The sequence below is a fragment of the Andrographis paniculata genome, unplaced genomic scaffold (assembly GCF_009805555.1).
Source record: "Andrographis paniculata isolate CXL003 unplaced genomic scaffold, ASM980555v1 Contig52END, whole genome shotgun sequence".
In the NCBI taxonomy this organism is placed as follows: Eukaryota; Viridiplantae; Streptophyta; class Magnoliopsida; order Lamiales; family Acanthaceae; genus Andrographis; species Andrographis paniculata.
In genome coordinates, this window is record NW_026137587.1 from 8,315,292 (window position 1) to 8,326,341 (window position 11,050).

The following is an 11,050-nucleotide window of genomic DNA, read 5'->3' on the forward strand; positions in this document are numbered from 1 at the left end:
GCGGTTGGTAGTTGGAATAATAAATTAAACAGCACTGAATTTCAATACGCACACATAACACATCGCATCGCATTCACAAGATGATCAATTTTAAAGTTTCTTCACAACATTTTAGTACCAATTAAGGATTTCACAATGCATATCTTATACTCCTATAATTCATTTTTCCAACTTCCTTATTTTTTTTTTATGCCCACATCAAAATTTATAATTAATTATTTCTACCCATCATAATTTTCTTTTTTTCTATAAATACTACAAGAAATTATAACGGGCTTTCAAATGTAGATTGGGCCCTTGAATTCCAAGGTCGGCCCAAATGGAAACGACGCCACCAACCATTTTCGCCCATCGCTTCTCATGCTCTCTCTCTCTCTCTCTCTCGGATACTGACATCATCATCAATGGCTACTTCACTGGCTGTCATGGCAGCCCGCAGGGCTGCAAACACTACTCGTCTCGCACATACGACCTCATCATCTATTCGACCTGCTTCTCTGATTCCGCGTCGGAGACCCTCTGGTACTATTTCTTCAATTCGATGTTACCGTTCCTTTCTTCGTTTCGACGAATATGTGGCTACGGATAATTGTGGTTTCGTTTTTAGATTCCCTCCACGGGACGCCGAAGGTCAATATCTGTCCAGGTTCGTTAATTCCATCCAGATGGAATACACAGCATGTGAGTATTATAATATTGATCCTTTGATGTTTAAGGATTGTTTGGATTCTCTGCTCTGTTGTTCTAACCAAACGAAATGAATACCTAATTAAGAAAATTTGAAGGATAAGAAAGCAGTCATTTTGGTTTGCAAGAATTTTGGATTGAACTGGACTATTGGGAGAGAGTCATTTTCATTCTATGTGCTTCTACAATTTACTCTGCACTTATTAGATTATTGGTGCTAAATGGTGTCTCCTCAAATCACATGTAGGCTCTGGCTACTCTTTCTGCAAAACCTTTGCACTTGACACTTTTTTCATTAAAAGGTGACTGAGAATTCGAACCTATAATCACATTAAATGACCAATACAACAAACTCAAGATTAGACTGGGGAGGGATCAAAGGTTATTTTGCCTGATCTCATTCGGCAGGCCAGTATGCAGTTTCTATGCCTACCTCTGCAATCTGCATGGCACTTTGTAGCATGGAGAAATTAGGTGGACTTTTCTTTGGTGATGACCTCTGTGTAGCCTAATTTTATATATATATATATATATGTTTTTCTTTCTTGGTTGGAATATCTATTTTAATCAAATCATGGCCTCCATGGATGCTGCCCTTCAATTGATGAATTCCAAGGCCTATTTTTTTTCATTTATTATTTTTTCTGCAGCTCGTGAATGGCCATTATATTGATTTTCTGTTGCACCATAGAATGAAAATATGGAGCAAGTGTTATGTTGCTGCAAAGTTTACATATCTGAAAGCAGAAACAAGGCAGCTTTGGACGCCATAGAAATGGCGGCAAAATTGTATCCAGAAGCCCCCATAGTCAACAAGTTTGAGGATGTACCGTACAACAGAGTTGGGTACACATTGGTCTCGAAGATGGGCCCAGACCCTAATTCAACATCACCACTGAAGAATGCTGTTTTCAAAATGGTTGAGGCTGCTTTTCAGGAGATTGATCTTGGGAGGCACTGTGGGAGTCATCCCAGGCTTGGTGTCGTTGACCACATCTGTTTCCATCCCTTGCTTGGGGTTTCTTTGGATCATGTTGCAGGGATTGCAAAGTCTTTGGCTGCTGATGTTGGCTCAAGGCTTCAAGGTTTGTTCTCTCAATGATAAAGGTTTTGAAAAGATATCCTTTTTTGTTAAGAAATTTGGCAATTATTAGGAGGTCGTTGTCTCCAGTTGGTTTTCTTGCTAATTTTGGACATACTTTTGGAGTGTTTTGAGTGTGAAAATATTTTGTTTTTTTATAAAATGACCAGAATTGATAATATGTTTTAGAACACATGTATTGGTTCATTTTGAGGATTTATAAATTTGAGTAATGAACTAAAGGTTGAGTATCTGTGGAGTTCTAGATATTGATTTTTAACTAGAATTGGATGCATTTGGGATTTTGTTTTATTGCGTAGAGGGAGCTTTATCTATATCTTAACATCCAGAATGGATTCTGCCCATTTTGAGTTTAGAATTAGTGACCATTGAATTGTTTGCCTTACAGAATTGCACTAAAAGGTTCTTGGTCCTGTTTTTTTCGTTTATATTTTCTTAAGGCCATATTTACTTCAATAGATGTAAAGATCCAAATCATTGAGATTTGATCATTTTAGTGATTGGTTTAGAAAACAATTTTGCCACCTCTAACATTTCTATCCTCATCTACCATTCATCCCTCTTACTGATCTCACACATAGCCTGCAGTTGCAACCTTCTTATATGGAGCAGCACACTATGAGGGAAGGTTGCTCGACTCCCTCAGAAGGCAGTTGGGATATTTCAAGCCAAACGCCACTGGAAACCAATGGGCAGGAGGGCCGGAATCAGAAACTCTACCACTGAGCCCCGACGAGGGCCCTCCTCACGCTGTTCACAGAAAAGGCATTGTGGTGATCGGAGCTACCCGGTGGGTTGACAACTACAATGTCCCAATATTTTCTAATGACATGGTCACAGTTCAAAGAATCGCAAGAAGAGTCAGCGGCAGAGGAGGCGGGCTCCAATCTGTGCAATCGGCAGCTCTCGCCCACGGTAAAGGCATAATTGAGGTGGCTTGCAATTTGCTGGACACAAGTAAAGTTGGTGGCAATGAAGTTCAAGTAGAAGTTGACCGTTTAGCCAGGAAAGAGGGGCTCGATGTGGGAGTCGGGTATTATACTGACCTTTCACAGGATAAAATCATCGAGTGTTACCTGAAGCAGCTTTCTTCTTGATAGCATTTCCAAGGTAAGCTAGGATTAGATGAAACTATGCATGCTGTTTCTGCATTCTTGATTCAATTTTGGTGCCTGATACACTGCAATTTGCTTCAGGGCTCCTTAAATACTATTCCTAGTTCTGTATAAACGATCTCATCTATCCTGAAAGATTAGTTTCAAGATGACGGATGAACTCCTTCAGAATATTATTTTTATCAGTATCATGTACTGATATCCTTCATTTCTTTTATACTATAATGTTAATTATATTTAAATTATAATATTTGTTACTAATTTGTAAATATTAGCTAATTTATTGTGTACATATACATTAGTATTTTAAAATTTTAATATTTATACATTTTCTTTATTAAGGGCTAAAGTGCTTATTATATTTATATTTTTTTGTACATAATATCTGAAATCAGGGCTTTTAACTATATTGTTGAATCATACCTTCCATATAAATTAGGGAAAATAAAATGAATTAATATTATATTTATTCTCTAAAATATAAACATAATAATAATATAGGCATAACATTGTTTTATTTTATAATCTTACTGATTACAATTATATTCTAAGTTGAAAATTATCCGGGTGGTCCAAAAAGAATTCATCCAAGCAAAGTAAAATAAATAAAACAAACATATGCCCGTTGAAGAATAAAAAATAAAATAAAATCCAGGAGTAATAAATAATAAGGATCCGATCCAATCAAATCAAATAAATCGGGTTAGCGTGCGCATCTCATCGGGTTATTCATAATAGCAAGAAAGCACAAACGCCAGTCAAGAACCAAGACGATCAGATTGGTCGGTAGGTATGGTCAGGTCATAAAAATGATATATATATATATATATATATTCTTTAGCATACCTTGCATGCAAGAATCATCATCCATCATCTACCATGTCCGAGTTTAAGCGTCGTCTGTCTGTTGTCTCCATGGATCCCACCCTCGAGGTGATGATCGACCGCATTGATCGGATCACATATCTTCCCTCCCTCCCTCAGACTGACTTGTGACTTTGAATATACATACATACATAGGACGGGCAGTTATAGTTAGTCCCCATTCGATCCGCCAGGAGATTCCCTCCTTATCAGCTGCATCAGGTCCTGCACCACTTCAGACATTGGCGGTCTGAATTCAGGTTCCACCTGATAAAGCACAGCAGTTATGTAATAAAACTTGCTATCAGCTAAAATTGTTGTACCAAATCTTTTTTTTTTTTTCAATCATGTTATATAAGGGATCAAGCTCCCAAGAATATCAACACAGGCGAAAGATAAACCGAAAGCCAACTTACCAGAACACAGCGGGAAATAATGTCAACAAAGTGAGATAATGATTTAACGGGATATTTTCCACTGAGATCAGGATCAACCATCCTTGAGAGGGCATCAATGTCATGGAGTTGAGGGATTGCCCATCTGACAAGGGACTGCTCTCCTCGAGCTCGTGACCTAAACAATTCTCAAGAAAGTAAACCTGCCAGCAGAGATGGGGATATGATAAGAAAGGTGATTTGGGCTATGCTACCATACCTGTCATACGACATTCTTCCTGTTAAGAGTTCCAACATCACCACTCCAAAACTGTATACATCACTCTTTGTCGTGTAGATTCCTGACTCAAATTCTGGGGCACCATAGCCGTAGGTTGTGAGAAGCTGTCCTGATAACTGAGCGACCAAGAAAGAAAATGTTTATTAGAATGTTTGTTAAAATCAAGTATGAGTTTAAGAAGGAACATGTTGGATAAAGTAATACAACTCAACCACAATTCGTAAATTTTAAAGATTTTGAGACTACGAAAAAATTTTCCATGTCCGGGAGACGTCATAAAATCTAACTAAATATGGCATTAAACTATGCAGGCTTGTGAATCTCAACTTTTTGAGTCTAGTTGTGGAGCAAACACACAATTATACAGGACAAAAAATATTCTAAGCTCAAGTATGAGAAAAAGAGCTGTTTTGTAAATCAACAGTGTATAACTATTGGTTGGTCTAGAAGAAAAACTCTCATAGATGTAATTAACTCAAATTTCATTGTCTTGGCATTCAAAAGCTTGTGGATCTCACTACAGCATTTAACCTTTATTCGTGTTTAAGTAATTCATAAAGCATGATTGTAAAAAGAACTAAGGTTAATAAATACCTGACTAACGGCTCCAGAAAGTATCAATGGAGCCAAACCACAATCCGAGACACGGACAGAAAGCTCGTCATCGAGTAGAATATTAGCGGACTTGAAATTCCTGTGAATTATGGATGGTTCACAGACCTCATGCAAATACCTTACAACAAAAGCTTTCATCCAATTAGAAAGGTTGTCGATTCAGAACTTCCATAGAATGTAGTGTGCAAGCACATGCAAATTTTTTTTTAATTGTCAGAGATGTTCGCTTGACTTACTCTAATGCTCTAGCAGCCCCAAGCGCCATTCTGATTCGAATATTCCATGAAAGGTCTCTCTTAAATTCATCCTCTGAGTGCAGGGCATCCTGTAGTGTTCCATTAGGGCAATACTCATATATGAGAAGCTTCTCTCCATGCTCCAAGCAGTAGCCCAGGAGCTCAACCACATTAGCATGTCGAATTCTGTATACATTGTTAACAAGCTCAATAAACTGATCATCCTTCAGCTGGTTTGCAACCCTCCTGTCCAATTTCTTGATGGCAAGAAACTACAAAGGAATAAAACAAGACAAAGTGAAATATTAGTTTGATGTAGCATCTTAAGATAGCTTTGAATCAAACATGAAAAACATCTGCAGTAACTGAATGATATTACTTACTAGGGAAAAGAAGGTAACATGGATGGTTTCAATCCTTTAAGACCATGTTTACTTTATGTAATCTTCATGTGTAACTTAATTATCATATTAATTTTAGTAATCCCATGTAGTAATTAGTATGACCTTAAGGTATGAGTTCTACTGATGACTAATTTTGGAATTTAAGACGACGATTAATTAGTCATCAATAGTAATTAGTAGTACAGTATAAGAAGAATTCTATTTAACATAAAGAATCTAAGATCAGTAGGTGCGATCAAAGTTTGTTATTTAAAAATCTTACCCTTCCATTTGGTAGCTCTGCTCGATACACATTTCCAAGCATTCCACAACCGACAAGATTTTCTTGTGAAAAGCTGTTGGTATACTGCTGAAGGGATGCTATTGTATAAGCCTTCACAGAGGTTTTAGAGACGTGTCCAGTTGAAGTTCCAGCAGCAATTGCCTCAGATGCTATAATTGGAGTCACAACCACCTTCTCTTCATGTGGAGGAGGGGGAGGTGGTGGTGGAGGTGGAGGAGGCGGGGGTGGAGGAGGCGGAGGTGGAGGTGCCATTATATCTATATCAAATCTGCTCAAGTCTATCTCAGAGTCATTCCTCCTAGGTGCTGCCCAGCTAGGCTGTTGCTTAGTTATATCTTCATTTCGTGATTTTGGTACCGAAACCACTGGTCTTTGTTGGTTCTCTTCCTTTGTCTTCAAAGCAGTCACTGGAGGAGCTGTTTACAAGAGTATAAGATAAAGAAGAATAAACTGCATACCTATTGACAAGGATGGCTTCAAACACAAGATTTTGAATTTTAAAAATATATATATATTTATTTATTTATTTTGTTTCCATTAAATGCAAAGCTACTGGTAAGAGTTGCTCATGAAAAGAGTGATTTCTGATTAAAAAACCTTGACTTACCTTTCTCCTCATCCTGGCTAGATGGCATGATGGGGCCACCATCTCTAGGATTTTCTCGTGCACCAACATACGGGGCTATTTCATGTCGCTTTGGGGTCCAATTCCTTTCTCTTCTCTCCCTAAGACACCTTGGTATAAAAAGTATGATTGCTAACAGCAATACTATGAATGACAGCACTGATGCAATAGATATCCATACAACTCGTTTAGTCTTGGAAGACTTTTTTGATTTGTCAGCATTTATCCCCTCAGTTACAGTAGATGGTCCTTCTGCCTGTTTCGGCGACCTTCGTCCAGAAGGTGGTGGTTTCTGTTCAGGAGTTTGCCCCGGGAAGAATGGTGTGGCTGGAGATACTGCTCCGGGTGATGTTGGTGGAGATACTGGAGCTACGCTAGAGTTGAATGGATTCCCATCTCCACTGAATATCAAAAAGGAAAGTAAAGAGCATAAAATTTCATCATGAGCATTCTATAATTCAATGATGATGTTCGAATGAAATTGTCAAGTGCTTTTGTCTTACCGGAAATTAGGTATGCTCAACAACTTTGAAGGAATTGGCCCAGAAAATAAATTGCTCCGTACGTCTCTGAGACAGAGTAAAAGAACATCACACAAAATTATTATAATGAAATATGTGTGTAAAAAATATCAAAACCATGCAACACGGGTAAGCATAATACAAATCTCTAAGTGGAAGATCTTGCAGAACATCGAGGGTTCCAGCCAGCTGATTATTCTGCAAATGTCTGTTGATTACAGCATTAGGTACGGTTAGGTTGAATATATAGAGAACGCAGTTCAAGACAAATCTATGCAATTTACTCACAGGGTAGTGAGACCAGACAAATTATTCATGGAAGGTGGCAATGGCCCGCTCAAATTATTAGTTGACAAATCTCTGCACCAAAAGAAAGGCACCTATAAGTTATTAACAATATGAAGAATCTGATTCGGGAAGTTAAATGTGTATCAATACTGCGTTCCATACAAATTAACCAAAACTGAAAGGCCTTGGAAAGCATCAGGAATTTCTCCAGTCAATCCATTGTTGTTAAGAGACCTGAAATAGCATTTATCAACCATTAGGCAAAACAATAAGCTAAAAAACAGCGTGAGCCACTCAGAAAATATGCTCATATATCTAAGTGCTTACAAAGCTGATAGTTGGCTGAGAGATGACAGAGAGGTAGGGATACTTCCTGTCAGTCTATTATCTGAAAGAAAACTGCCATAGGTGAAAAAATACTATCACATGAGCAAGCATCTTGAATAAGCAAAATAATGTGAGATTAATATGACCAAAATAAGGATTGGTTTTGGATTTGATTAAGCTTCATTTGGAAAAGTAGTGGAACGTACAAATTGATCAGTGTAGACGGTAACTGGGATGGAATGCTACCGCTGATGAGGTTGTTGCTCAGTGTTCTGCCACGCATAAAATCAATTAACACACAACAAGCATAGAGTTGGACATACTAAATTTTCCAGAAATCAAATTAAGCTGGATTGCACCCACAGAGTCTTACTCTTGCTCTGGGACAAGGATGACCTAAAACTTCTAATGTAACACCAAGGATAAAGAGTAGAACTCATGACCTCTCATTAGCATTAGCAATTCTCCTATCATATGTCATAAGCTACTGCATTCAGTAGATACTAAGAAAAGTAGTGATACTTACATTGATTTGATGGCAGAGAATCCTCCAAGATTGTCACCCAATCCTCCTCCCAAACCAGCACCAATAAGTGTTCTGCAAGAAAAGACAATCTTAACCTTCAATGGGAATTTAATACCAGCTGGTTTAAATTCAAGGAAACAGTCCATACATTGAACTTATGGAAGAATCCTCACACGCAACGCCTTGCCAAAGGCCACCACAAGGGTCTCCACCACTTGCCACCCATCCCGGAAGAGAAGGTGATCCCAATGCAACATATAAGCTATTGATGGCAGCAACTAGAACAGAAAATGCAAATGAACAATGAGAATTGCAAAAACATTTATTAAGGGAAGAAAGATGCACCGAGAGAACAAGCAAAAAAATAATCTGGTTTCATTGGTCCCATGATGATCATAAAGCAGCATTACAATTTACTCATCAAGTAAATAATTCTGTTAGTAGCAACATCAATCACGAACACTAAAATCCAAGTACATGGTTATAACAAGATTTATAACTAGAATAACAGGATGCATGGAAACCTGAAGTAATCCATACGAAACAGGTAAAATCATAAACCAAATTACTAATCTCAAGATGATTGTAATACAGCAGTGCAACAACTTAGTCATCAAGCAAATGATGCTGTTACTAGCAACGTTGACACTAATATCAGTAAAATTCTAAGTAAAGATAAGTGAAATTATTAATAATAGAAGCTAAGAGAAGATGCAAAAAGAAGGAAGTAAATGGTACAAAACAAACAGAGGGTGTGTTTGTTTGGACGTTTGAATTTTGGGTTGGGATTTGATAGTAAAAAATTTGAATTGAAATAGTTGTATGATGTGATATAAATAGGTGTTGATGATGTTTTGAATATAAAACTGATTTTTAGTATAATATAAAAAATACAAAAATAAGCTTGCTTTGATATTTTGGAGGAAAAAAATTTGATAATAGTAGATTTTGAGAAAGTTCCCCAAACAAACACACCCAAAATATTAAACCAGTTTCACTAATCCCACAAACAATTATAATACAGATGTACAGCAATTTATTCACCAAGTGATATGATGCCGCTGCTATCAACATTGACTAACACCTGAATCTAAGAACCGGCATTTTGCAATGCCCCAAAATTAGAAGAACAAGTAGTACCATTCTACACAAATATACATCTTCAGAAACAAATCACATTCACTCACATTAACTAGCCAAGGAAATCATAACTTCATTTATTTTATGAAAACAAGATAGTAGTAGTATAAGATTGCGCTAACCATCACTTGGATTGGTGACTCCCAAACAGGTTCTGATGACGAACAGCAGAGCGAAACCCAACAGGATCTCCAAATTGAAGCGAGATCTGTTCCCAACCATTAGTCTAAATTCCAAAACACCACCGTCTCCTTCAATCTACTCTTCCTCAGGAATTACACTCTGCATAGGCAATACATACAACACTCTCCAATCTGCCAAAAAATAAATAAATAAATAAATAAAAAATGAGAAAACTCAGAGGCGCATGATCTATAATTAGCACAATAATTGAGCAGTCCAACTGTAAAATTCATTTTGGACCATTAATAAAGGCATTTCAACAGTTCTTCGGCGAAACTACACCACTGTACACAGAACTACCCAAACATTAATAGATATCATGAGAAAATGATAGCAACCCTAGAATGGAAACTAGCATTGATGATCAATTAGATTCCCACCGTACCCCTCAATCATCACCACCATTATTATCGCAGTACTTAATCCACCTCATCAAAAACTAAGATTTCAAGTGTAAAAAAATCTGAAAATTACTGCATGTGAGCATTAAAGATGAAGGAGAAGAAGTAGAGCCAATTCCATTATTCGTGAAAGCAAAATTCACACAAACAATTAGAAAAAAAAAAAAAAAAAAAAAGAAGATAAGGAGAAGAATGGGCAAACCTTTTGCAACCGAGCTGGAAATGGAGGCGAAAAAGCTTATAAAAAATTTGCAGAAAGTTGCAGAGCGAGAAAGACGATAAACTTCTGGTCGATGTTTCTCTCTCTAGAAAAGTATACACAACAAGTGAAAGTGCGTGGAAGTCATAGCTGTATAGTGCTTTTGGAGGATGGAAGGTGAAATCGTGTTCCACACGCGTGGGAGCCGTGGCGTGGGGAGCGTCGTGCTTTCTCCACCGACGGATTGTGATTGTGGTGGTCTGGCATTAGCTGTAACGGTCGGTTTTTTGCAGAACGTGGAGGTAACGGGCAGTAGAGCGCGTGGGGCATCTACTTATTTTTTTACTCGTGGGGGCTGAAGTGAAAACAGCCGCCACTGTAAGAAACGTGCAGATCCAGGGGTATAAATGGTATTGCCCAATGAGAATGCTGCCTGAAGCCTACGCAAAGACCCATATGCTGTGTAATTCATTGTTTTTTTGGATTTTGTTTTTTTAATAATTGCTTTTTTATACATTTAATCATTTTCGTTATCCTAAAATATTAATATATATATATATATAATATCCTATTTCTCTACTTTGTTTTTATTCTTTTCCTAGATTTTTTGTATTTTATGAATATTTGCTTTTGACTTGATATTAATTATTAAGATAATGACGCATATATTTATTACTTTCTATATACTTTCTTGTTCCTTTAATTCCATGTTCAAATATTGGGATATATGTTTTAATAAAATTTTATACTATTTCACCGATCAATAATTTATAGAATTAAATTATCGATTGGATTTTTTTGTTGAATTGCATGCATTGTTTAGCAAAATTGGGATCTTATTTTGAATTGTATTGTTTGG

General features: G+C 37.1%; 2 protein-coding genes across 12 annotated transcripts; one reads left to right on the forward strand and one right to left on the reverse strand.

Annotated features, from left to right (window-relative positions):
• Positions 1-64: 64 nt before the first annotated feature.
• On the forward strand, positions 65-3,554 carry LOC127254573 (uncharacterized). 9 transcript variants are annotated; one of them, XM_051279744.1, is made up of 5 exons: positions 65-522; positions 608-681; positions 1,379-1,772; positions 2,378-2,899; positions 2,986-3,554. In XM_051279744.1, exons 1-4 carry the CDS (start codon positions 405-407, stop codon positions 2,884-2,886), a joined length of 1,095 nt encoding a protein of 364 aa, XP_051135701.1. In that variant the 5' UTR covers positions 65-404; the 3' UTR covers positions 2,887-2,899; positions 2,986-3,554. The 9 variants fall into 9 exon arrangements, with proteins under 9 accessions (XP_051135701.1, XP_051135699.1, XP_051135702.1 ...); XM_051279742.1 differs by having other exon boundaries at positions 2,378-3,554; XM_051279750.1 differs by having other exon boundaries at positions 428-522; positions 608-646; positions 1,338-1,772; positions 2,378-3,554.
• Positions 3,524-10,318, reverse strand: LOC127254570 (protein STRUBBELIG-RECEPTOR FAMILY 3). 3 transcript variants are annotated; one of them, XM_051279739.1, is made up of 17 exons: positions 10,195-10,318; positions 9,531-9,722; positions 8,417-8,546; positions 8,269-8,340; positions 7,949-8,014; positions 7,743-7,814; positions 7,578-7,649; positions 7,416-7,487; positions 7,270-7,335; positions 7,110-7,175; positions 6,589-7,007; positions 5,961-6,397; positions 5,295-5,566; positions 5,038-5,176; positions 4,423-4,559; positions 4,185-4,341; positions 3,524-4,035 (listed from the first exon to the last, which is right to left on the reverse strand). In XM_051279739.1, the coding sequence occupies exons 2-17, from the start codon at positions 9,628-9,630 to the stop codon at positions 3,940-3,942; spliced, it is 2,373 nt and encodes a 790-aa protein (XP_051135696.1). In that variant the 5' UTR covers positions 9,631-9,722; positions 10,195-10,318; the 3' UTR covers positions 3,524-3,939. The 3 variants fall into 3 exon arrangements, with proteins under 3 accessions (XP_051135696.1, XP_051135695.1, XP_051135697.1); XM_051279738.1 differs by lacking the exon at positions 10,195-10,318 and adding an exon at positions 9,977-10,133; XM_051279740.1 differs by lacking the exon at positions 10,195-10,318 and having other exon boundaries at positions 8,442-8,546; positions 9,531-9,678.
• Positions 10,319-11,050: the final 732 nt, after the last annotated feature.

Coding starts and splice junctions, on each gene's coding strand:
- LOC127254573 (XM_051279742.1), top strand. CDS start 405: ATGGCTACTTCACTGGCTGTCATGGCAGCCCGCAGGGCTGCAAACACT. Junction 523..607: donor TCCGCGTCGGAGACCCTCTG/GTACTATTTCTT, acceptor TTTCGTTTTTAG/ATTCCCTCCACGGGACGCCG. Junction 682..1,378: donor CCAGATGGAATACACAGCAT/GTGAGTATTATA, acceptor GTTGCACCATAG/AATGAAAATATGGAGCAAGT.
- LOC127254570 (XM_051279739.1), bottom strand. CDS start 9,630: ATGGTTGGGAACAGATCTCGCTTCAATTTGGAGATCCTGTTGGGTTTC. Junction 5,567..5,960: donor CAGAGCTACCAAATGGAAGG/GTAAGATTTTTA, acceptor ATTCCTTTGTAG/TTTCTTGCCATCAAGAAATT. Junction 4,036..4,184: donor TTATTTCCCGCTGTGTTCTG/GTAAGTTGGCTT, acceptor GTGCTTTATCAG/GTGGAACCTGAATTCAGACC.